The 25,968-nt window shown below is 52.9% G+C and overlaps 5 protein-coding genes across 5 annotated transcripts; 4 read left to right on the forward strand and 1 right to left on the reverse strand.

The window, feature by feature from the left end:
• Positions 1–874: 874 nt before the first annotated feature.
• On the forward strand, positions 875–6,145 carry J4E90_004600 (uncharacterized protein; the record flags this gene model as incomplete). Its single annotated transcript, XM_051434164.1, has 3 exons — positions 875–1,152; positions 1,327–5,840; positions 5,892–6,145. 3 exons carry the CDS (start codon positions 875–877, stop codon positions 6,143–6,145), a joined length of 5,046 nt encoding a protein of 1,681 aa, XP_051291420.1.
• Positions 6,146–7,238: 1,093 nt separating this feature from the next.
• J4E90_004601 (uncharacterized protein) lies at positions 7,239–9,610 on the forward strand (the record flags this gene model as incomplete). Its single annotated transcript, XM_051434165.1, has 5 exons — positions 7,239–7,338; positions 7,523–8,596; positions 8,657–8,971; positions 9,095–9,377; positions 9,586–9,610. 5 exons carry the CDS (start codon positions 7,239–7,241, stop codon positions 9,608–9,610), a joined length of 1,797 nt encoding a protein of 598 aa, XP_051291421.1.
• A 3,364-nt stretch (positions 9,611–12,974) lies between these two features.
• J4E90_004602 (uncharacterized protein) lies at positions 12,975–13,520 on the forward strand (the record flags this gene model as incomplete). Its single annotated transcript, XM_051434166.1, has 2 exons — positions 12,975–13,357; positions 13,415–13,520. 2 exons carry the CDS (start codon positions 12,975–12,977, stop codon positions 13,518–13,520), a joined length of 489 nt encoding a protein of 162 aa, XP_051291422.1.
• Positions 13,521–19,492: 5,972 nt separating this feature from the next.
• J4E90_004603 (uncharacterized protein) lies at positions 19,493–21,452 on the reverse strand (the record flags this gene model as incomplete). The annotated part of the gene is made up of 2 exons (XM_051434167.1): positions 19,493–21,320; positions 21,445–21,452. The coding sequence occupies 2 exons, from the start codon at positions 21,450–21,452 to the stop codon at positions 19,493–19,495; spliced, it is 1,836 nt and encodes a 611-aa protein (XP_051291423.1).
• Positions 21,453–22,681: 1,229 nt separating this feature from the next.
• Positions 22,682–24,673, forward strand: J4E90_004604 (uncharacterized protein; the record flags this gene model as incomplete). The annotated part of the gene is made up of 3 exons (XM_051434168.1): positions 22,682–22,688; positions 22,748–24,339; positions 24,395–24,673. The coding sequence occupies 3 exons, from the start codon at positions 22,682–22,684 to the stop codon at positions 24,671–24,673; spliced, it is 1,878 nt and encodes a 625-aa protein (XP_051291424.1).
• Between the last annotated feature and the right edge of the window lie 1,295 nt (positions 24,674–25,968).

Raw genomic sequence — 25,968 nt, forward strand, 5'->3', positions numbered from 1 at the left:
CAGGGTCGGAGATGAGCCGCCTTGGTGTTTGCAGGATGCTAAGGGATTGCGATGGAGGGAAACACTTGTTTAGCGAGATGATGAGGGTGGCCAATGGCGGCGTTGGATCGCCAGGGAGGAGAAAGTACCGATGCAGTGGCAGATCGCGGCACTGGATGGATGCGTGGTCGCCTGGAAACGGCAGGACCCTGGTACAGGAGCGCAGGGCGAATGATGTGTTTATTGATTGTCCTATGCGTTGTTGTTTTGGCAATCTTGTGCGGCCACGGGGGTTGGAGGCCGTTGCACAACGACTATCAAGGCGGGTAGACCTCGATCAACCTCGATCAATGACCTCGGGATCACGGGGATAGCAAGTGGGAGGAACCTTATATTCACGTGGCTGGAAGCTTATCGCCCGGCAGCCGACGTAATATCGCAGTAGCATGGCAGTAGTGGCTTTGGGTGTCAGGCAGAGGCGCGTGGCGGCCGTTCGCAGGACGGGGACCGAGGGGCAGCGAAAAAGCAGTTCGCAGCTGCATTGGAGCGGGTTCGAGTGCGTGCGCGGCGATGCAAGCAGACGGGCAAACCTGTAATCACTTGGCCTTCCCTGTTCACCAGGCGGAGCAACGGAGTGAAGCGAGGTCAGATTAGCCCGGCCAGGCCTGGGTCAATGCAGGCGGCGTTCAGCCCAAGCGACACGGGCGCTGACTGGTGAATGGCCTTGCTATGGCGCGCGCTGGGCGATGTGACAGGGCTGCACATGAATCAACTCTAGTCGGCTTTCTCTTGCTACTTGTAATTAAGACGTCTGCACAGTCCGAGTCGTCGATGACAACTACACATATGTACCCGCTGAGCTGAAGTGCTATGGGGGAGGATGGCCCTACCGGCAATGCAACACAATGTCTTCCCTGCGCCGGGCTCCCCTGCTGAAGGGAAACGCGACATTTGGCCCGGTGCGGGTGCAGGTGCAGGCTCAGACACGGCAAAAAGGCGCGCTGATGATTCGCGCCGCCTGCGGAGGGTGAAGGACTCGAGGGAGCAGCTCAAGAGGAGGACGAGAGCACGCGGCACCAGCAACGCCACCATCGACACGACGACGAGCAACTCGACCTCGGCCGGCCGCAGCTACACGGTTGCGAACGTCCACAACGGCGTCATATACCTGAGGTACGTCGAGATTGGTGTTGATGTTCTACAGCCACCAGTAAACATCATGAACATGAGGAAAGAGCGACCAGTGGACGCAGCCCGCGAGGAAGGCGCACGTCATGCCTCACACGATCCCATGCCTGACCAACCTCAACACCAACCATCCGTAGATTCGTAGACTGACACCCCCAGACCTGTAGCCCGTCCTGGAAACCAGCGAGGCCGTCAACCAGACCCCTTCGTCTTCCCGCCCCAGACGCCGCCCGACAGCGCAACACTCGACAAACTCCGCCCGCTGAGCAATGAGTGGGAGCAGAGTCTCTACGGCTCGCGAACACCCCATTCGGAACCCACACCGCCGCTACCGGACCTGAGCGAGGGCAATGCCTTCCAGCAGCACTCCCAGGCCGATTCCGCTGGACGCCCACTCGCACACGCGCGCTCGCACTCGTTCTCCACCGTCGACGACCACACGGCCACGACGCTCAGCCACGAGCCGGGCACCTTCAAGGTGGTGATTGAGCGCCCGTCGCACATGCGCCCCAAGACGGCAGACACGTCGTTCCCGCTGCTGCAGGTCCCCATACCGCATTACCGCTTGGGCACTCCGCGTTTCAGCACACGGGGGACCGCCGACCTGCGCTCCTCGGTCTACACCCGAACCTCAGGCGCCGACGACTTTGCGAACTCGCTCCTGACCCCACAGCGAGGGGTGCGGCAGTCGTTCCTGTCGTCGCGCCCTCGATCAGACGCCTACTCGCCCGTCCCCCACCGCTTCCGCGCCACTATGGACCGCCCGCCAATGCCCCCCTCTGGTCCCTCTTCAGCGCGCGTCTCCCACATGCCTATTAGCCCCCGGCTCTACGACGCCCTCACCACCAACCCCGACGACCGCGCTGTTGTGCGCTTCAACGCCGACGGCGACATCCTCGCAGCCACCCCTTCACGACTCGTTGCGCACATCACTTCTCCCAGCTTCCTGGATTACGAACTCCTCTCCGACTTCTTCCTTACTTTCCGCGCCTTCCTCTGCACCCGAGACCTCGTCGCATACCTCATCTCCCGCCTACGATGGGCCGTCGACCGCCAAGACGACTTTGGGCGCATTGTCCGTGTACGCACCTTCGTAGCCCTCCGCCATTGGATCCTGAACTACTTCGTCGACGACTTCATGCCCTTTTACTCCCTACGAACCAACTTCTGCGACCTTGTCAACAGTCTGTACAACGATCTCCGGAACCGAGAAGATGGAGGTGGGGGTGACATTAAGATTGTCGGGGAATTGAAGAAGTGCTGGAGGCGGACGTGCGCATTATACTGGGAGATGGAAGACCACATTGGCCAGAACTTTGCGGACGACGAATTGCTCCCGGGCGGACACGATGGATCGCAGGCAGCATACGAAGAGCCTCCAACACCAATTCCATTGCCCTCGACTCCTCCACGAGCCAACATCCGGGACACAAAGGAGACCATCGGCTCAAATCCAAGCGACCACTTTGCCAGCCGGCATATGGACTGGGCGCAGAGAGCACGGCACACGCCGCAGAACTCCATGAGCTCGCCTTACATTTCGCAAGAATACGAGAACCACCAGATACCCCTATCGCCCGCCAGTGAGCAGAGCATGCACGTACTATCATGTTCAATACCCATGCGGCACAAACACGATCAGGCCGTCGAGCTTCCCCTATACCCCCACCCAGTACCAGTCACCAACCCAGCTCCCACAGGCACCGCTCGCCTGACAGCTAGTCCACAACAACCAGCATCCATCAAGAACGCTCACCGCCCATCGCATGGCCACAAGCGCAGCGGCAGCTTTACCGATGCTCTTCGAGACAGCAGGGCGCCACTATCCATTCCCAAAAACGCACCCGCAGATTTTGCCATGTCTGCTGTCACGAACATGCCCGGCACACTAGTACGTGGTGGACTCTTCCAGCCCAGCTCTCCATATTTCGAGGTCAGAGCTCTCCGCCCTTCACGGTCTCAGTATCTGCACGACATCGAAGATGCAGAAGCGAACGAATTCCAGAGACCCGGGCATGCGACTTCCCCAGGCATGAAGAAGATCTTCGGCAGTGTACGCCGCGCGTTAAGCACCCGGCAGCAAATGAGTCCAAGCCCTCAATTAGGTAGCGTTGGGCAACAACGGCAGCCGCCATACGTGCGAGCCTCCAATCCGGGCGCCATGTCTTCCGTCTCTATCTCAGGAGGCGTACACAAGCGACGTCCCACTCGACCAAAGCCCCAAGTGCGCATTGATGTCCTCGCCGCCGCAGTTGCAGAGAGTTTTAGAGCGGCTGTCCAAGAGCAACTTGAAAGTGAAAGTCAGGAACATGGTCTTGAGCCCCCTGATCTCGGTGGATTCGAGTTTGAGTTCGACAGGCGTGGTACTCCAACCCAGCAGGAGCGCCAGAAAGCACAAGACCCTCGCGTACACAGCGCCATCACCAGCGGCAGCAAGTCGATAGTGATCATTGATGACACCGGGCCACCGCCCGTGCCCGTCATATCGGACACCCTGGTACCCGATCTCGACAAGGTAGCAACAAAGCTGGACAGTCATCAGCAAGAAGAGGCAAATAATGAGCAATTGGCTAGTGAGCCCGTTGCCCCAGTAAGGCATTCTGAGCTCTACGACGATCCAGAGCCTCGCCCAGCAACAGCAACAGAAGAGCACCGCTATTCGCGAATGTCGACAAGACGACCCACCACCAGACAAACAAGGAGGTCTATCTCTGCGGGCCCAGAAAGGATGCACTCCTTCCGACGCCGGGGGTCGGCCAAGAACTCCCTAGGGCGGGCAGGCTCTCTCCGCCGACATGCATCATACAACAGCGTGCTTAGCAGACGTCAAGGACCCGCGAGTATTGCTACATTCCAGACCATGTCATCAGATAACGATCCCTTCTTCCTCGACCGCCAGCCAGCGCCTGATGCTAGCGGGCCCGGACGCCAGCTTCGTAGGCGTCCGGGTGGCGACCTTCGCGCTGCAGGAAACATCCATGATCTCGAACTATCGCAACGCCCACACTCTACCGGCTCAGTCTCTAACCACACGCATTCGGTCACAAACTCGGTTATTCTACGATCCGATCGTTTCAACGACCCAGAAGCAGAAGCCCAGCCCGTCACAGAAGGGCCAGCCGAAGCTGAGGTCCCAAAGAAGCCCATCTCACTAGTAGATACACACTCTTCGCAGCCCAATTTAAGACCGTCCTTCGAAGCCGAAGTAGCAAAGCTTGCTGCTCTTCCTGACGATACGGACGACGAAGGTGGTGTCGAGTCGGCTCTGATGAAGCTGGAGGGCCGTTACGAGAAGAAATCGCCCAGCATTCCCTCCCAACGGACTACTGTTGAGCTAGACTACTACCGCCCGACAGGCGCTGATCAACAACGCGCACGAGCTGATACCTTCGACCAGGGAGGGCGTCCCGAAACCGACGACGTCTTCCACCGTCCACTGGCTCCTCCAGAAACAGACGGACAAGAAATGTACCGCCTCTCCGCTGAGAACTTCAACCGCCGTGTACCTGCGGTTCAGTCTGTTGGGGAGTCGACCGACTCGTATTCCTCAATACCTCTTCTAGACCGGGGCTTGAGTCAGATTGAAACCCCCCAGCGAGGACATACGCTTGATACCATGAGGTCTTCCGCCAAACCGTCTCCTCTGCATTTCGCTAGTGTCTCGCCACACTCTGAAGGCCCACCGGGAACATCTTCGTCGATGGAATCCTCTATTGACTACGTCGTTGAAACAGAGAGCATGAAGCAAATACCGCCGGGTGGCACGTTTCCAAGTACAGCCTACCCGCGCGAATCGTTCTTGCTTGACGAAGACGAGGATCTCAGTGACAGGAGTTCTGCTGGAGGAGCGAAGTCAGGTCGTGACAGTCACGGCGTGAGGAGTTTCTTCGACGACGAGCCGGCAACACCTGAGGACGACCCTGACAATCTCACGCATCCTATGCGCCACCCTCCAACACCGCCTCTAACGGGTAACCGGTTGAACGACGAATTACCTAGCTCAACAGTGTTCGATCGAGGGCTGCCAACACCAGGCCTTACCCCGACCGTCTCTCGCGCGAACCAGCAACCGTCCACACAGCCTGTGCAGCTTGCTGAGTCTCCCGCCGATCTAGAAGGCCCTCAGCAGAGTACAGCTCCGACTCGAACGGCGCATTTACCTTTCATCTTGGCCCATGACTCCGAAGTCCTCGCTCAGCAGTTTACCATTGTGGAAAAGGACGCATTGGACGAGATTGATTGGAAGGAACTTATCGAATTGCGCTGGAAGCAGTCCTCCCCGCAGATCCGCGACTGGGTACAATATCTCCGAACGGAAGAGGCTAGAGGTGTGGATGTCGTCATTGCGCGATTCAACCTTGTCGTCAAATGGGTTGTATCCGAGGTCTTGCTCACCGAGGATATCCATGAGCGTGCGCGATGCATCACCAAGTTTATTCACATCGCAACCCACGCGCGACGATACCGCAACTACGCTACCATGTACCAGATCGCGATCGCCCTGATATCGAACGATGTATCAAGCCTCAAGAAGACATGGGCTTTGGTTCCCGCAGCCGAGATGCTGGTGATGACAGAGCTGGAAGCGCTTGTGCAACCGCTGAAGAACTTCCACAACCTGCGGCTCGAAATGGAAACAGCAACTGTAGACGACGGTTGCATTCCATTCATCGGTGAGTAACGTGCTCCAATAGTCGCCTTTCCAAAAGCTAACAAACCACCAGGCGTTTACACCCGTGACCTCATCTACAACGCCCAAAAGCCCGCCTTCATCGACGCCCCACCCGCCGACGGCGAACGCCTCGTCAACTTTGACCGCCACCACACCGCCGCCACCATCGTCAAGAACCTCCTTCGCCTCCTCGAAGCCAGCTCCAAATACACCTTCAACGTCGAACCTCACGTCCTCAGCAAATGTCTCTGGCTCGCTGCCCTCAGTGACGAGGAAATCACGAGACGCAGCCGCCAATGTGAATGATTAGATACCCCCCCTCCCTCTTGCTTTTCTCCTCCCTACCATCGTTCTTGACGGCGTTTGAGCGAGCGAGCGAGCGAGCGAGCAAAGTGGAACTTCTCATGCCGAGGGTTTTCCTTGTATTGTCTTTGTCTCTCCATTTCCCTCTTTGCTAATACCCCATCCAACATCTCGGCGCTAATTGGTTCTGGCGCGAATGCATCAACCCGACACGATATTACGACCTTTATTATCATATCATACCACCTCGCTGTTTGTTTTTTGAGCATATAAATGAGTTGCCATATGGAACTCGTAGTCTACTGTCTAGTTACCTTAGAATCTAATCAAGATGTGTGCCGGATTGAGGTACATGATGTCGTTTGAAGCGTATTAATATATGTCGAGATATGTATGGCACGAAGCTTTTGTATGCATTTCCACTGCATTGCGCTAGATCGTGGATACTAATAATAACGTAATCGGTCGACATGTTTTGTGCATGTGTCTCGTTGTGTTTTTGTCATCCCGTATCTGTAAGGCTGACTCTGCCCTCTAGTGCGGGCACTAAGTGTTCACGCGACGCGAACCCCAGACCCATCAGCCACAACATATCCACAGACGCCTTACTTTCCATTCGGCACTGCGCACATGGGTTGGGTCTCCATGATGGCAATACACTGTCCTCCTCAAGAATACTGGTCGGTGAAGGAAATGAAGATGTCCCGCCATGCGCAAAACCCCCTGCTCCCGTGACCCCCCATCGCGCCCGCCGTTGGTGGGCTTCCATCTCAGCCTCATGATCGCATCAGCCACAACATACCCACCCACGGCAGCACGGCATGACCTCCCTCTGAGCGCAGCACCACACACGGGATTAGGCCACCATCATGGCACTCCACTACCATCCACCGTGACATACTCCTCCGCGATCGCACATCACATCACATCACCTATGTGCGCCTTGTTTCCACCAACCGTCCTGTTTGTTCGTCGTACGCGGTTGTACTCTCGCGAGTTCGTTGGCGATCCTTGAACAGACGATCGTTCTTGAATGCGACTCGCGCTTCAGCAAGCTTTGAACACCTGATCGCATATCTGGCATATAATGGCTAGTATGAGGAGGGGAATGTCTAATACTCCGCCGCCGATTACGGTTGAGGATACGGCGACGGGAGAAGGGCCGCTGCCGAGTCCTGAGATGGAGGGTGTGAATGGTGAGTTTCCCCAGGAAGAGAAGAGAAAGAAGAGGAGAGGATAGGGAGAAGAGACGTGGTAAAGAAGAGCTATGATAGCGTGGACCATGATACCCATTGGTCCCTGAAAGTTACCAGGTTGGCGTTGCGCTGGCAGATGTCGCGCTTGCTGGCTGTCAGGATCCCTAGCTAACGTTTAGAACAGCCCCTCGAGCCTTTACCACGTCTACGCCTTACTCCCACGAACACCAACAGTCACATTTACGGCACCGAGAACCTCCGAAAGGCACGTTTGGCCACCGTCGCAAGCACAGTCCGAATCTCGAATGGCGGCAACCATGGACAAAGGAGAGCTGGTCACAGGGCCGCGTGCTGCTCATCGATTATGTAGCAAAGGAACACTCAGCGGAGGGCAGGCGGAAGATCGTGGCACAGGAGTTCTCCGACATCGACAGTCTGCGCCGGTTCTACCGCAAAGAGGATCTCTCAGCGCAAGCAGCATTGCGCGTGATCCACGTCCAAAACGCCAGCTGGGCGACACGCTACCTGCTCCGCAAGTTCAACATCGACGCCACGGACGATCTGGTAGGCACAAACTTCGGTCGCTGGGCCAGCTACGAGAAGCCTCAACAACGCGGCGGCAAACCTGTCCTTAATGGCCGTACATTCCGCGCTCAACGCGATCCCTGGCGCGGCATCTCGCGCGCTGCCTTTGGAGCCGATTACCTCAAGTCCTACGATAGGAATACGCACATTCCTCGGCCGAATAATAACAAATCCATAATGGAGCTCAATCATTACGACGAGACGGATCAGCCTCGATATGGACACGACGTATATGTGCAGCGCTTGAGCTGTTACGTTCAACTCAGCGACGGAACCCCAGGGCAAGCCGTCGACCCCGATATACCGAACCCATACGACGAGGAAGCGTGGGAAGAGTACATGCGGTTGAAGAAGAGTTACGGCAACGTAGATGCGAATGAGCACCAGGAACGTTACATCCCCAAGCTCCGGTCTCTCGACAACGGAAACACAATCATTCTTTTTGAGAACTCGGTCACAGGCTCCGTCAAAGATACTCTTATCGGCGCGCGACAAGAACTCGAGTCTCGTTGGAGACGACTATCCTTCTACTTGCCCATGGAGGAAAACGATGAGACGCTGACGGCGGAGTGTATGGATTTCATATTGCAGGACGTGTTCAAAGCGTTGAGTTATAATTGGCAGAAGTTCCTGGCTGTTTGCGAGACACATGTTGGGATTCTGGAAGACAAGAGTGAGCATTCACCTCCACCTACCGCTCACAAGGAACTATACTGACCACTATTCCACCCAGTCTATGAGAACCCCGCCGACGAATCCCGCGCCCCCGAGCTCTGGAAAAACAGCGCACAATGGCTCAAGGTCGAACGCCTCATATACATCCACGTCGACGTAATCAAGGAAATGGTCACGCATCTCCACGACCTAGCTGGTGCCGATCCAAAAGAATCTTCAGACCAGCCCTGGCTAGGGTCCGTACCAGACGAACTCGACAAGTTGACCGGGCAGTGGGAAAGAGATGTCATCCTCCCCACGACCGCTCTATCAGATCTCATGTACAAGAGTGTAGGTATTAGGGATGCGCGACACTCTTTACAATTAGGCCTGAGTATGTGGCGTCTGAGTTGGATAACATTCATGTACGTCCTCCTTCCCTCCTCCCCTCTCAACCATCTACCTCTGTCAAGAAACTAACACACCCACCCCAGTTTCCTCCCCCTAACCTTCACAGTCGGTTTCTTCGGCATGAACGTCTCCACCTTCTCCGAAAACCCACCCCTAAAATGGTGGTTCATAGTCTCCATCCCCGTGCTCGTCATCGTCCTCATCCTCTGGTACGGCGTAAAACACAATCTCGCGACGCAGCGTCAGAACCCCATGCGGAGAGGCGTCTACGAGGCGCTGTACCATGAACTTGCTACTGCGCAGCCCAGCCTGTGGAGTCGCAGTGGGCCGCGCGATGATGTTGTGCCTGTGGGGTGGTGGGCTGGCTTCAAATGGCGCCTCATCACGCGGTGGTTTGGCGAGGAGAAGGTTAGGCCCGGGAGGAATGTTGATGGTAGTGGGAGTGCGACTGGTGGTGGAGAGGATTTCGGTGTCGTCGGACGATGCAGAAGGGCGTTGGCGAGACGCTGGTTGGGTGAATTGGCCGTCATGCCTATCCCGCAGCATCCATCCTCCTCCCACCACGACAACAAACCAATCCCCTCATCTTCCTCCCAGCGCTCCAGCAGCAGGAGCTCTGTAAGGAGCGAAGTGGCGTCGTGTATGCTTACTACCACCGCCGACACTGCCAACACTACGTCGCAAGAGATATCGGATAAGAAACTTGGTGCTGTGGCGCAGTTGGCGAGGGTGGCTACGCCGGTTGCGCTTGCGGATGCGGATCCGACGGCTGCGTCCAGGATGCAGAGAGCGAGTAGGAGGGACGGGAGTAGTTTGAGTCCGGATGGGAGGAGGAGGGGGAGTGGGACGAGTAGTGACGGGGGGGTTATGGTTGAGGAGAAGGGGGGGAGTGGGGATGAGAGGGAGGGGAGGGATGGGGATAGAAAGAGGGTGAGGGGGTTGGATGTGCCGAGTAGGAATTAGGGTGGTAGGGGGGTAGAGTGGATCGTAAGAATGGGTTGTGGGGTTGATTAGGTTGGGGAATGTGAAGATGAGAGACGAGATGGTGGATTTGCCGCCGGTTTTGCCGAATACATGATCTCGCGTCTTCAACTTTTGATGTCCCATGGACATAGATGCCAGATACCATAACTTTTGATCCTAGTCCCAGCACGCGCCCGGCATATAAATACCCCCTTCGCAGCCCTCTCTTTCTTTCCTTCATTACTCACTTCCTCCTTTGTAGGACCAAAAATCACGGCGTGGCGCCCGATGGGTGCGCTGCCTCCTCTTTCTCCAAAACCAAGACTTGAACACAGCCATGTCCTGCGTCCTCCTTCTTTCTTCCAAAATCACAACCCGGTGAACAAATGACAGTTCCTCCTCGCCTTCTCTGGATCGGTCTCGAAAAGGCTTTGGCAGAAGTACATGTCTCGCTTCTTCTTCCAAAATTCCTCAAGGTCTTCTCAATGACTGTTCTTTCCGCCTTCTCTGGACCGTATCTAAAAAGCACAGTGGTGCATGCCATGTGCTGCTTCTTCCTCCAAAAACCGTGGAGTGCACTGTAGAATGACTGTTCCTTCCGCCTTCTCTGGGTCGATCTAAAAAAACTGGAAGTCTAGGACATGTGCTGTTTCGTCCTCCAAAACCCGCGAGGGGAATACACATGGCTGTCTCTGCCTCCGTCTCCCCTGGACTTATTCAAAGTTCCAGGTCCGCCTGTTATGTGCCGCCTCTTCTTCCAAAAATTGTCACAACAATCAATCATGATTGTCTCCTCCGCCTTCCCTGGGCTTGTCCAAAAACACCAATTGCGAGATGAATGACTGGCTCCTTCGCCTCTACTGCGCACATCAAAAATCGTCTTCCCCGAGACTATGTTCTGGTTCTTCCTCCAGAAATGTCTTGACCGAAGTCAAATGACTGTTCCTTCCCTCTTCTAGATCCGAATCTACGAGGATATAAGTAAGCTATGAGCGAGCTTTGAGTTTCTACTTTCTTCCTCAAAAGCTACCTTGGACTTTTTCTACCAAAACTGCGAAGAGCCAGCAAAATGTTCTGCGTCCTCCTTTCTTCCTCTAAAAGCACTACTCCTTACCCGGATGGCTGTGTCTTCGGCTTTCCTGACTCAACATAACAGGAGCCACTCCCGATGAGCCAGCTGGAACTGGACTTTCCTATCCAAAATAACAGAGAGAGTTTGGCCATGGGTGTTTCTGGTCTCCAAAAGCTACTTATATTTCCGTTATGGAAAGACCGAACAGTCATCGGCTCCAGTATATGTCAGCGTCCTCCTCACGCCCACTGTATTCGACCTAGCGCAATCACCCATCCCGCATATATAAACCTCTGTTACTGCGCTCTTCTTCTCCTCATACACTCACATTCCTCTGCGTGAGACTAAAAACCAATCTTGGTAATTCCATGGGTGTGCTGTCTCCTTCTTAACTCCAAATGCAGCGTGAAAGCTCACATGTGCTGCTGGCTCTTTTCTCCAAAACACCACTAACAGCTACTATGTGGCTTGCTCGTATCTTCCCCTTAGAATACCATTTACCATCACACCATGGCTGTTTTCTCCGTCGTCGTTCTGGATCTAAAATACAACAAAACTCTGGCATGAGCCAGATGCAGTGGAAGTTGCTCTTTCAAAAACGCCAGCAACAAGCACATGTGTCCTTTTGGCTCTCTTCTCGCAATCACACCGGTGGATAAAGGCGCTGTATCAAAAATCCGGCAGATTATTTATATGAGTGTGGCTGACAGTGTCCTTTCTCCCACTTGCGAAAACGCGGACGTTTCTTTTCTTGGTTCTGTTGGTCTCCTCTGGTGGTGGGAGGAGGTATAAAAATCTCACGGGTGGTGGACTATTTTCTTCTCCCAACACACTTTTACTCCTCTTTGTGGAACAAAAACTGGAGGTTATGTCATGATGGGTCTGTCGCTTCCTGTCTTTCTCTAAATACCCACCCTGACGGTGACATGTGTTTGTCGTTTCCTCGTCTTCTCGAATTCTGCGGTGGATTTCGTCATGCGTGTGTCGCGACCTCTTTCTCTGCAAAACATTAAACCGAGAGAAAAATGAACTATGTGCTGCGTTGTCAAATGTTCCTCTAGAAATTGCTGAATAGCGGTACCATGATTGACGATTTGTTTGAAAGTCACACAAAGCTCCAGAATCATGTGCATACAAAGCCCATGGATTGGCACTTCCCAGAGAGCCCAAAAAGTCAACCATGATAAACCGACCGTCGTCGCAAAAGACCAACGCGAACTTCAACCAGCCTTAGCCGCAGAAGTAATACGATCAGGTGAGGTCTGCCCAGAAATGATGTTACCTCAGCCCCGTGGCGACTGTAACAACGACCAGCAACTAAACAGACTTCTGGTCGAGAAATGACGTTCCTCGCACCACCATCATGGGGAAATACGAGAGCGCACCTAGCGTCTCCACTGTGGCCATGCTGGCAAAACTGGTAGACTAACTGCATAGCGGTGGCACACTCACCTAATCAGCTCACAATCCGAGGTATGGCCTGCAACCAATATCTTATCGTCCGTCCATCTCACCCTAGAAGACGGTGAAGGAGCACACTGTTCGCATCGTGGGAGAAGGGCATAAGACGTTGACGCCAAATATAGGCCATAGGTGGACCGTGATGCGCGCGTTGTGGTTAGTGGACGGGGACAGCCTTGTCGAGCGTTAGTGCGTCATGCTGTAACGGGCATCCTCGGCTGGCGATCTCGGCGCAAAGTGACGTCTAAATGCCCGAACGAGTGAACTTTGTCCGTCCGTACGGCTAATAGCCGTATTGGCGATTTATTAATCGGCACGACTATGCCTTTGGCCGTGGGTTGGGGGCTCGTGTTGCGAAGATTGGGGATTGTATATTAGGTCTTCGTCGCGTCGTTCGTTTTGCTGTACTCACAACCTCACACACTCACGCCTTACACCTCTAGATCTAATACCAACCCACCAAACAAACCCACACACACAAACCGCAACCATGGTATCCTTCACCGCCCTCGCCCTCCTCGCCACAACCGCCATGGCCGGCCCCGTCGCCCGCCAAATCGCCATTCCAGAAGGCTGGACCTGGCAAGTCGAGAACTGGGAGGCTGGCTGCTCGCGCCAGGGCTGCTACTACAACTTCAACATCACCGTGCCGAGCGTACCCGAGGGTCCCGCTGGCGTCAAGGCATACTGCCACGGCTACGAGCAGGGTTACGACCAGAGCTTCATGATTCCTTCCGCGTACGAGAACTGCCAGCTGCTTGAGGGTGTCAACAACGGTGTTGCGGCTAGGCTCTCTGAGAGGGTGCATGATGGTCAGGGTCTTGGACCTAAGGAGATTGAGGTTAGCTTTGAGTATGCGGCTTATGGTGACCGGTAAGTTTTGTTGTCTATCTTGGAGATGTGAGAGCGTGTAGACTGACGATGTTATAGCCCTGCGTACAACTTCTCTGGCACCCACGAGGCTAGGTACAACCAGTTTGTTACCTACCCTCTCAACTTCACCATCACACCTACTAAGGTCTTCGGTATCGCATAGATGGGACAGACGTGGAGATAATGAAGATGATATCCTCCTGGAGTTCTATCAAGATGGATAGAAACAACATAGAATAATGTTAATGACTGCAAGATGCAACAACTTCGAATACTTCGTTCTTTACCCTACATGCCTTGTGATGGTCGCGATTGATCATTCTCTTCCGGGTGAACTTGGCATGAACTAATGGCAAGACACATGATGTCTTTAATCTCTTGGCGGAAAGAGGTACATAAGCTTCACGAGTGCCGGTCTTCAACTTCTTCATTACCTTTCTACATAATTTTGTCCAAAAGAAAGCATTGATGATCCCATGGCCTTCTCGCCTGCACCAAAAACATCACCTCTAGAATGATGTGTTTTCTTTCCAAAACATACCACGGCACGGTTATATTCCACTGTCTGCGAATCTAAAATATGGAACTACCGTGTCATGGCCGCCTGTCCAAAACCACTCTATATTTCATGATGTTGTGAGAATCGACTGAAGCACGGGATATACTTCCTAGAAATGTACCCAAACAACGCCCATGGCTTCCGCGAGTGGAGAAAGCGCCGCTAGGCAAAGACATATAAAAGCTTCTCATAGGAACGCTTCTCTCTCCTTTCTCATCACCAACCTTTCAGTCGTACACAACAAAGTCGACCAAATTTCGATGAATGATCTTTCGTTTTCTCTTTTCCAAAATTCACGACATCAAGGACATGTGAAGCAGCAGGAAACAGATTCGCTTTTTCTCCTGGCTTAAACGAGTATCAAAATCATGGTATTAAAACCAGTACGTGGATACCAGAAAACAGCTGTACCACGGTTCATGTCTGTCGTCGCGTCGAGAAGAAAAAACAATGGCAAGATATCCATGTTGTCTGCGTGCGACGGTCGAAAGATTTGAAGGTTGTGAAAGCTGTTTCCTCATACTCCTGGTTCCAATCTATAGTGACTACGAAACTACAAGATTGCTCCAAGAGACAGGCTATGGCTTTCCCCCGTGGTTTCTCTCGAAGAATACACCGACATATGGTACTTGAGACCAGCATCTATCTCCGAGCAACATCATGGGTACCGACGGAGCTTCAAAGTCATCCAAAATGTCGTCATGTGCTTCTCGAGGCTGCGCAGTCGCTAGTACGATATTTAAAACACGGTTCAGTCTACCTGGTTGCTTCTTTCCTTCGATATCACCGCACTGCTTTGCATACTAAAAGGCTGTTGGTTGCTATCGATGTGTTCGTGCGAGCTCGTCCCGTAAAAAGCGGAATCTTCGGTCGCATGTGTTCAGACTCACACAGCATAGCGAAATGCTCTCCAACTATCTATTCCAGAGTACCAAACTACTTGTCGTGTGTCTTGGAGCACGCAGTCACGAGATTACGTTGGCATAGAGTATAAAGCGCTCCTTGTGACTGCTACTCCCCCTTCTTCCTGGTATCATTTTCGTTCTCGTTATTCAACAAAAAAAAAAAACTCATTCACTTACGACATGTTTCTGGGTCCCTCTTCTCAAAAAATCGGTATGAGGTCAAACAGTTTCGGCGAGAAAAGCAACTATCATCACAACCATGGTATCTGCGTGGCAAGACTAAAATCTACGACACGGGACTATCATGGATTTTGTACACTCTCAGCGGTGCTATAAAACAAGTGCTGTGTCTTTTGTCTTTCCTCTCTTTTTCCGACCACCACACTACGTTCCACCAAAATACGAAAACGCAGACAACAACGTCCATGATTCGGCGACTCGATCCTTTGCAAAATAAGGAGAGAAAGGCGGCATGTCTCAAAACAACAATACACGCTTTGCATGGATCCTCCGCGTCGCCAGAAACGAAGATTTGGTATCGAAATCGGTAGTACAAAACTTGCACAAATGGTTGTCTGCACGGTTGAATGTGACCGACAGAAACATATGTAACAGCTTTTCAATAGCTTTGGGCCTAGAGTGTTGCGTATAAAACCAGCTTTTGGCGGCCTTATCTCTATCCCTCTTTACTTCCCTACCAAAGAGCAGTGTTCTCCAAAATTTATTGATTGTGACCACATGTCTGTCGGCCTCCTCCTACCCGTTCTTTAAAAATGGCCACATACATTCCGATGTGACAGAACCGCTCGTTTGAGAAAGCCCTTCAGCTTAGATGTCACGACGACAGGCTTCGATAGGGCGACCAAAACGATACTATCAACGACTTACGGCCAAAAGTTAAGCAAAATGAAAAGATGAACTCTGGCGACGAGTCCGCTGTCGACACCCGACGCGCCCGACGATTCTGGGGTATTTATACCCCTCTCCTCCTGTCGAGTTGTTCTTTCTTATCTACAACTCTCGCCTCGTGCGACCAAAAAGTCCGGTATCCGCCCTGATGTGTCCGCCTGTCTTCGTCGTCTCTACTAAAACAGAAACCCCTACATCCTATGTCTTTGCCTCTCTTCTTCCCCGCGACTCTTCCTATTAATCGTTCCAAAACAATCCAAAAAGCCCAAGATGTTCCGCGGAGTTGAAAGGGGACGAAGAGGACACCAAGAAGAACGACAAAACACCGGATGGTACGGTTTGACAGTGATCAATCTACATGAATTTTAAAGAGAGCTGCGGTACGACTACTTCACTACCTCCTTCATGCCTTGGTCTCATTAGATAAAAGCGGGCTGCTGGGTGTGGGCGGTCACGCAGAGTGATGCATACGTCTTTTGCGATGTCAATAACGAAACTAAAACGGAGATCATATGAATAAAATCGGCTGAGCTACGGTGGCATAGGATCTGTCTTATTTTCTGTATTTATATCATGAACCTTTGCAAAGATTGTTCTTACCCAATACTATGCATGTAGTCGCCAGCAGGCAATGAAGAGTTTATAGCGGAGAATGAAAGACGCTGTGTCGTCTGCAGTATCGTATCGCAGAACGAAGGTTGTATCTATATGATTGTGATCGTGTATTTCCCATCATCATCCACGGATTCGTACTCCAACCATGACTCGTTCTTGAAGTGTGAGAACTGATTCAAATCCAACGATGTGTTATCCTTGAGAAAATCTTGGAGCATCCCCACCCTTCGGAAGTGGCCGCGCGTCACTTTCGTGGGCGTGAGTAGGAGACCATAAATAATCCTGAACTCGTCAATGAAGAGAAACAGGCAGTGTAACTGAAAAGTCGGAGGGCGAAGATCGAAGTTGAAGTCCCAGGCTCCCATGCTGTTCCACTTGCCGTCACAATAGATTTCGAAGTTCCCCTCAGTCGCTGGGTATGGCTGTTTCGTCCCAAAGTCGCGGTGCAGCTTGATCGTTGCCAGGTAGCCGGATAATTTCATCACAGCACTAGTGACCGCACCTGTTCGGTCCTTCGTCGCGGTCTCGACGTCGCAAGAGACAACATCGACTAAACGTCTATCTTCTCTTTGATACCCGTGCGACTTTATCGGGCCATCCAGACAAGCCCATGACCACGAAGGTGCCCGGTAAGGGATGGGCTCTTGGATTTCGGGGAACGCAGGCTCCAGATTTCTCTCTCTCGACCAAGCTAATCCTGAGATGAGGTCAAAACTCCAGAGGCCTGCGCAGTACTCAATATCAAGAAGCCGCTCCATGTACTTTGCGACACCCGACAAAGCAATCAATTTGTCGCTTGGAAATGTCAAGTTGCACGCATTGTACTCTTTGACGAGCTGCATCCACGCTCCCCCAATTCGAGATTTGTTGAATGCGAGATATTCAGCCACAGAGATACCTGAAGGTCCGTTGTAATAAGTACTCTTTGATCCAAAGATATCATAATTCGCAGACTGCCGTCCTTTTAGGGAATTCGTCGACATATGTATTGGTAGCCCGGTAGGCCAGGTCTCACAGGCTAACAGGCCGTGACACTCCCAGAACATCTGCGTACCACAGAAATGAAGCACTCTAGGGGCCAAAATATTCTCCTGAAAGACCCATGCGCGACGTTTTAAAGGCATACGTCGGAAATTGCTGTTCCAGTAGTGCCAATCGTAAATACAGTAATTGCCGTTTGGAAAATCGGTCCATGCAGTCTGAACTGTACATGGCTCAACAGTCGAAGCTCTCTCGTGAAGAAAGCCAACATCGCTATCAACAGCTATACTGGCGGCGATGTTAAGGAAGCTGTTGCGATAAACTTGACTCATGGATCCTGCTTCTTGCTGCCAATCTTTTGTAGAGTCTTGGAAGATACAGAACGTGTCTATCCATAACAGCTTGATACCAATAGATTGCGCAACGAGCATAGCATCCTGGAATGTCTTTGCCAAGTCAGTGACCGCTACGCCATCTCTGAAGCGTTGGAACGATTCCGATGTGAGTCTGAGTGTTTTGGATTTCCCCCAGCAGTGGCTAAGTGTTGCATATTGTGAAAGCGTGCTGTCCAGTTCAGATGATAATCGCAATCGTATTTTAGTAGCTTCTGGCTCGCCGATCTCGAGGAGACGCGTTGGGCGGTATGGGGTGGGCTTGACTAATGCGTGCGATGTTCCAATGATTGTGCGCTTGCTCCAGGGAGTTATTGGACAGTCGCTGTGGTATACCATGCATTGGCCTAACCAAGCTCTGGCACACTCCATGCTAGCAGTCCAGTCTGAACAGTCGTATGGCTTCGCTGCACCAAAACTTCTGCCGTATCCTGATCCCAATGTCAGCACATTTTACTCGGTCATGACGATATGCGCGTACCGGTTGTGGGCTCGCAGAAGAAGTTATAGTATCGTATGTCACGGTCTACTTTGGCTGTAAACTCCAGGTTCCCGGTGCTTGTATTCTCAATGAGATGGAATTTGAACGTCGTTGAGAATTGGATGTTCTCCGAGCCTGGCAGTGACATGCTAGGGATTTCGTCACAGAAAACAAGACAGATGTCACAGTGCTCGAGGGCGGAGCGCTGCAAGCTTTCAATGGAGCCATGATGCTTAGGGTCTCCCCAGAGGAATGGAACCTCAGGGTCTCCTCTAGGAAATGAGCCTCGGAATATATTGAGACATACTTCGCACAGCATAGTGAAGGCCTGCCGGGAGTGACAGAGGTAGCTTAATTCTGGAGTAGCCAGAAGCGCAACATGCCGTAAGATCGATCGAGAAGATTTGTTGAAGAGAGGGTCCAGGAGGAGAAGAGGCGTATTGTAGTGAAGAGTCGTCTTGTTGTCGAGAGGAAGAAGCTGGCTGAGGGTTGTTAAAGCGGGGTCAGCTACATCAAGAAAGAGTGATTACCCATTCCAGCCTCTTACGTCAACATGTCTTACCTGGCACCAGACAAGAACGACGTAACTCAAATCATCCGGATTCACGGCCTGAGCGTTTTCTGTAGACCCTCCCATGCAGGGAAAAGGCTGGACAATCACCTCTACAGGGTAGATATAATCTTTTTAGTAAGGCTAATTTGACTCCTCATCTCTCAAACTCATGTTTTCGTAGTAATATAGACTTCAGCGCACCTGTTTAGCTCTTTCACCGTGTGAGGTGATCTAGTACACTTCTGTCACTCACAAGTCAAACCTTATACCTAGCGTCTCACGCTCTTGCCTCAGGTTGACACTCCAAACCCACCTTGGCAACCGCCACCCGTCCCCGCCATCGTACGACCTCGTACATCACTTCATCTCGCAATCAATGCGCCAATCACTAATCATCTCCTCTACTTGGAACAACCTTTCCTCAGAACAGTCGATACTGGTATACGTAATGGTATTCATTGAGGGGTATATTTTACGCTATGCTACGCTACGACAACTACAAGAAAATCTGTAGTGGGGGGATATATGTTACAGAAAATGGCTCGCTCAGTGCATATTCAAAGTGGGAGGGAACGTGTGTGTGTGGGTGAATACAAGATATGATGGAGCCCGCGGAATACTTCCTGCCATCAAGAGAAAAGATCGTGGGACGCCGTCCGTGTTGTTGCTCATTATGTCTTTACGCGTCCTGTGCGCGAAAGGTTCCTCCATTGCGACATTGTATCCTCGTGTGGCCGTCGTCATCTCCTGCCGTTCGGTCCCCATGGTGGTGGCTTTGTGCTGTCTCTCGGAAACAGTCCATAGTTGTTGGCGTCTGGCGCTGCGTTGCCCCAATTGCCGACGCTACTTGTTCGTTTACTTCGTGTAGGTTGTCGCGTGATGTTTCCGGCCACTTCTTTTCTGTTGATGTTGAAGACGCTTGTAAAGCCAAGAACTTCAGGTCGGTCGAGGTCGAAAGGATCGGACTGTCGGACCGTACGACCAGTTGGCATTGGGGTGAAGAAGTTGGTGGCGGGCCTGCTCGGTCCTGGTTCTCCGAAGAACATATCAGAGTCGCGAGAGGCGAACGTGGAGGTTGCATCCACGGTCGATAACGCGTTGAAGCCTGGTAACGCCATTGATGAACGGCGGGTATGGCTTGGGAGAACAGCCTGGCTGGGAGCAGGCGGTGCATAAGGTGGATCTCGGAACGGGTTGTCGGACGTGTAGAACGAGGACACAGGATGTGAGCTCAGGGCCGATACTGAACTTATAGTACGTGTATGATGATGAGTCGGTACTTGAGCCCAAGCTGGCGCAGCTCCAGGTGGGTCCTGGATAGATGCGAAAGGATCTCTGGGTTCCGTGTCGGCAGCAGCAACAGGGACCTGCGGTGTGACAGGCGCGCTTCGAGGATCCGGGTTGAGTACCAGGAGCGTGCTTTTTGGGTCGGCGAAGGGATTTGGCGAACCTGTGTCTTCGACGATTCCTGGAAATCGGTAATTTGATGAGATGCTGCTCGGCTTCTTCCGGAGCAGATTCCTCTCGCTCTTCTTGCTTGACATGCTGTTGCTGGAACCTGCGCGCTTGACACCGAAGAATCCTTGCGGCTCGCTGGTTGATCGACCTCTGCCATTGGAGTCCCTCGAATATACCGAACCAACGCTGGCTTGCGCAGCATGTCGTTGGTAGGGATTGCTAATCGGGCCGGATTGGCTTCCTTTAATCCTGGCAACAAATGCGCCCACCCCGCTGGGTATCGTCTTCAACCTAGCCAGGAAACTTGGGCCTGACTCTTGCTTCTCGTTCCATCGCACGGGCCGCGACTTCCGTTTTCGCAAGCAGACGAAGAGCAATACGCTAATCAAGGCCAATCCAGCTACGCCGCCAAAGACACCCCCGATTATGCCTCCTATGTTTCCACCGTTCGCAAAGGTCAACGGGCTGTTGTCGCCAGAGTTTCCTTGTTCCGGTGCAATTATGCCAGCCGATCCTCCGGTCGGTGTGGAATCTACTAGCGAAGTAGTGGGCTGTGGTTCTGCGATAGCCGGCGCTTCTGTCACAGACGGTTGTGCATTCGTGTCGGTTTCTATCGCCAGCGGAGGGCTCGCGTCCGATGTGGCACCTTCGGATATCGCCGGAGCTGTGAAGCGAGCCGGTGCGCGCGAAGATGCAACGAGTGACGTTGGAACAGCTATTTGTTCTGTGTCAGAAGTTGTTGGTATGGGACTTGGAGGCGGAGGCGGAGCCGAAGACACCGCCACAGCAACCTGTGAAGCCGCAGCAGCTTGCGAAGACACAGCCAGAGGAACAGCAGCGGCCGGGGAAGACACTTCCGGTGCCGCTTGAGTTTCTGGCTGCTTCTGAGCCGCTGCCGTTGCACGGGCTGAAGATGCGAGAGCCAGCGGTGTCACCCGCTCCGAAGATGTAGGGGCCGGGCTACTCGTACCTATCGCGGACGTTGCTGCTGCTTCCGTCGTAGATGTTGTAGGCACTGCGGGGGGCGGCTGTGCTGTCTGTTGGGCAGACGTAGTCGGCGCTGGTGCCGGTGCCGTTGAAGAGGGAGGAGGTGGCGGAGGAGGTGCTTGGCTGGTGCTGGTCTCTATCTTGGGTGCCGCCTCAACGGTCGTGGACGAAGTGACTTGGGGAGGGGCGGCGGCTGCGGATGTTGCTGGAGTCGTCGAGGTTGTAAGGGCCGTTCGGGCCCGAGAACGAGTGCATCGTCTCCCGTTTACCGTCGTAATGGACTCTTGAGGGGTGGCCATGCGAGCAGTAGCTCATGGAAAGAAACGCCGACAAGGGCTCAGAAAGAGAGACGAAGAGAAAGGATACAAGGCGCCGCGGACGCTTTGTGCATATTAAACTGGGAAATTGGAGTTTACCGCTACGTGATGCTGAATGAATGGTTAACGAAGAGAGGTGTTAGTAGGCGTTCGAAGAACGTCCGGGTGGTAGTCAACCGTTGGCACAGTATGGTGCGCTTGTATCCGTCTGAAACGCGGGCGGCTTCACATCGCGCTTCGAACAATGCACATGAAGCGCGCTGAGCCTCGCACACTTGAGCGGCACCGGCCTGGCCGTCTCAACCGACTGCCGTGCCGCCCGACAAAGCACTCTGGCAGCCATTCTCGCGGACGCGATGACATATGTGACGATGCGCGATGGGGTTGGATGGATGGAGTGTTGGAGGCTGGTGCTGGTGTTGCGCACCTGGCGGGCAGGCGTCCCCAGCACGTGACTGAACACCAAAAGCAACTCGAAGATGGAAAATACTTCTATTCGACCTCTCGCATCTTCCAAATCGCTGAGAGGCATCTTCCTAGTCTGCCTTGTCATCCCATGATTCATTTGGCCCCAGTGGCACCACTTGACAGTCGCCTTCGGGGCAATGCATGAACGTGCTCTTAGAGTTTAGGTGGCTACGCCGCGCGTGGCTTGCGGAGAGGAACTGTCACAATACTCATGTCTGGTTTTCCTGAAGTGTGATATAATGCATCAATATCATATTGCATGCTCGCGCAAAGCTCTAGCAGAGAGTCGCTCGTGGGTGTGGAGACGTTGTTGCGTTGGGTGCGCACGTCCGGTTTGAAGATCCGCGGCCCTCGCTCGACTTCGACATCCATCGCCGATTCCATCACGCCCCTAAGCATCACGGTCCTCGTACCACGACCCTGCGATAATGTTCAGCTTCAGCGGTGAGTATTCTTCTCATTGGTTTGCTCTTGGTTGAGCGCTGTCGTCTCTTCGTCTCGCGCAGAGGTCTTGTCTGCCCGCTCGAAGTGGACCTCGGGAGTCTACGCCAATAACATCATCCCGAAGCTTGGTTTACCATGGCATCTGAAATGGCCTTCCAAATTCGCATACATGTTTTCTTTCTTCTCGGGTTCAGCTGCTTGTTGTGGTAGCTACTTGGCATGCTTCTGTCAGTCAAGTGGGTATATATTCCACACATGTTTCGTCTGAGACGTGCGGCGCACGTGCAATATTGTTGCTGATATAGGACAAATTGTTCATAGGCAACCTACTTGCGGGGCAGCATGATACGCAGAAACAGAGGTCGCCACCCTCGAAACCGACACCCGTCAAGTTTCCTTCCCTTGAGCCGCCCGAGCCGTCAATAAACACGTTGCCAGCCACCTGGACCCAACCAGGAGCAAGGATATCAGAGCACTTTTTGCGACTCAAGAAGCCGTCTGATGTGAGTGAAGAGACCTTGGCCTTGTTGAATGTCACGTTCCAGCCCCAATGTGACTTGGAAACATTATTGTCATCCTTGCCAAACAACGCAGAGTCATTCCTGCCCCCAACCTCCTGGTTAGAATCACCGGGAGAGAACGACGCCGCAACCAGTCCTGATACCCCGGCCACACTCTTGAGCAATGGCAGAAGGATACCAGATCAGAGAGAGTTCTATGTCCGAGCGAGAGAACTGTTCTTCAAGAATGCTGATGCTTACTCAACACTCACGCGCAAGAGTGTTGGAGATCAACCACAGCTTCGACTAGCGCATTTCCGAAAGTTCTGGGAAGGTCTTGACAACTTGGCTTATTACTGGGATACCTCACTAGACGAATATCTTCCGCCAGTGCAAGAAGCTGGCAGTGCTAGCGGAGTGGCAGTGGTTTCAAGCTCCCCGCAAGAGTCCACAGATGCCCAATGTCAGGACGCCAAACGTGAAACTGATTCGAATCGAATATCCACAGCGAGGCCAGGGTCTCGCACGCCTGAAGAAGAGGAACCTCGCAAGAAGGCCAAGGTTGAAGATGCTGAAAGTGGACAGCGACCAGCCGAGGTCCAAGGCGCCAATGGCTCCAGCGCCGCACCAGTGAGTGCACGTTTGCCGTCAAATACTCCAAACCGCATACTACCAGCTCGGGCTGCACCACCCAAGGCCCCCTGGGCTGTGAATATGGAGTCTCAGAACAAGGTAGTTGATCTCTCAAACGGGTCTTACCGAGGCTATCGTATCGGGAGTGGTGCCGAGATGCCTGATCAGTACCGCATTGATTGCGTGCGTACTTTCATAGAGCCGATTGCATGGGCTTTTGGTGTGACACTCTCACCACACCGCCGTCCTCCCGTCCTCACAATTGAGCACATTAGATTTCCTGTTCGCATGAGCTCCGTCGCTTGGCAAGCACCTCAAGATAGGGTTAAGGCCAGGCATGGCTATATGGACGGTCCGGTATTGGGGGTACAATGCAGGGCAGACGTTGGCTTTGGACTGACAGGAAACCTGAAGAAGCAATCTAATCTTGATGCTGTGCGCGAGTTAGGTGGGTTGCTGTTGCTGGCACAAGAGAGAGCTAGAGAGGGGAAAGAGGAACGAAGAGGCGGCGAGGATAGATGGTGGACAACGAAAGAGCGGTGGGGTGGAGGACCCGGAGGGGAGGTTGGCGAAACAACTGGGGCGATCGAGATACTGTCTAAAGATGCAGCGTCCAAACCTGAAGCAAAGCCCACCGACAGAAATCGTGACGGATCCAAGGCTCGCCGCAGGCCGTCACCAGCAGAGATTTGGAAAACGTTGCGACCTGGAAACCCACTGTGGGATCCAAAAGTGACCTACAAGGCCATCGGCAAAGACAAGAGTGTTGAGTGGGACGATGTAGGGCTTCGTACTACAGCTCTAGGAAGCTCATTCCGCTGATCCGACAATCTAGGTCTTCATGGTATCGTCATTGAACCACCACATCAGCCTGTTAAAGCTACGCATACATCCGGCTTATCTTGAGTACATCACCGAAGGTAGACTGCCCAAAGAAGCGCCAACAGACTCCGACTGGTTTTCCCCAAAGCTCCAAAGAACAAGATGGTTTGATCTGTTTAACGTTGATGACCGTACTGAGGCGATGAGGGGCATCTGGGGTGTAATGGCCTATCTCATGCGCTCAGATAAGACTGATCCCGCTGATCCCGCTGGCGTTGCTACCAAACAGTGATAGCTCGCTGTCACCGGTGTGGCTCTTATTGAAGGGACTGAATGCCAATATGGGACGACGTGGACTTGTGAACCTCAAGCCCCGAGATCTATGCTAGAATCTCATCACTTCCAAAGACCGGAGATGCTCGGGGCGTCTGGCATAGCGTACACTCCTTCTACCTATTCACGACCTAAATTGTCCCCAAAACTATCCTGTTCGGTTTCCCACTCTTCAAGTCATCTACATGAAACGCTGAGGTAGATCCACGAAGGCCAACATGTTTGGTGTCACGATCAATCTAGAGCTACACCTTTGCTGCGCTTGCTCCGCGACCGATTCTGACCTGGACGAAGTACCGTTGCGATTGTGATACTACCAAAACATTTCTCTTCTAGGTAAGCCATTTCTCCAACGCACTCAAAGCTGCACAGCAAGCTACACAAGATACTGCGCAACGATGCGGGCATCTTTTTCTCAAACTCGCGTCGGGCTAACCAATCCCTGCACACCAAAGCATAGCCGCCCAAGACGGCAAAGCTAATGCAACGAGGCCACAACGTGACTGGCGCGTTGTGTTTCTTCCACAATTACACGCACATCTGTATTGCCGTTGGTCGAAACTTAGCGTTTGAACGACCAATGGCGCAATCTTCTAGTGCGACCGTGTCACTAAGAATATCGACGTTCCTCCACCAACAATCTTGACTAAGCTCCGCCTCGTTTGGTAGAACTGTGGCGTTTTTAGCCAGTCTGTACCCAAGGGGCGCCTGACGCAGCCATGTAAGGCGCCTGTCAGATTTCGACGTATTTTTCCGCTTGGTGGTAGCTCGAATGCTGTTGGGCCGCACAAGGGCCTACGACCATCGACTGATGTGCAGCACCACCCTGGACCCACTCATCCCCAACAGCACGTCTACGACCTCCAAGAAATGCTCACAAGCTTCAATCTGTTACACTAAATCGGCGTATCTTCCCAAGTAGAGGTCGTATCAACAAATAGCATGTGATGGAGGAAGCTCCATCACACACCTACGACCACTTCTCGTTACAAGCGAGTTCGCACAAAAGCTGCAACTTGCCAGTAACAGTCGGAGAACTCAGCAAAGCAATCTAACACATCCCCTTCTAGTTAAGCTACGCCACGCGCTATGTTGATCCCGGTCCCTGGTCCAATGCGGCCGCACACATGGTGCGAATCTCGAGCATCGATCCGCAAACCGGGTTTGCAGGCAAGTGAGATGTACCTATGTACCTAGGTACCTTACAGAAGCAGCAACACCCGGGGTCGGACCGCTTCTCACATATTCTTCACG

This window comes from Alternaria incomplexa (genome assembly GCF_024043165.1).
Source record: "Alternaria incomplexa strain BMP 0042 chromosome Unknown scaffold_6, whole genome shotgun sequence".
NCBI classification, from domain to species: domain Eukaryota; kingdom Fungi; phylum Ascomycota; class Dothideomycetes; order Pleosporales; family Pleosporaceae; genus Alternaria; species Alternaria incomplexa.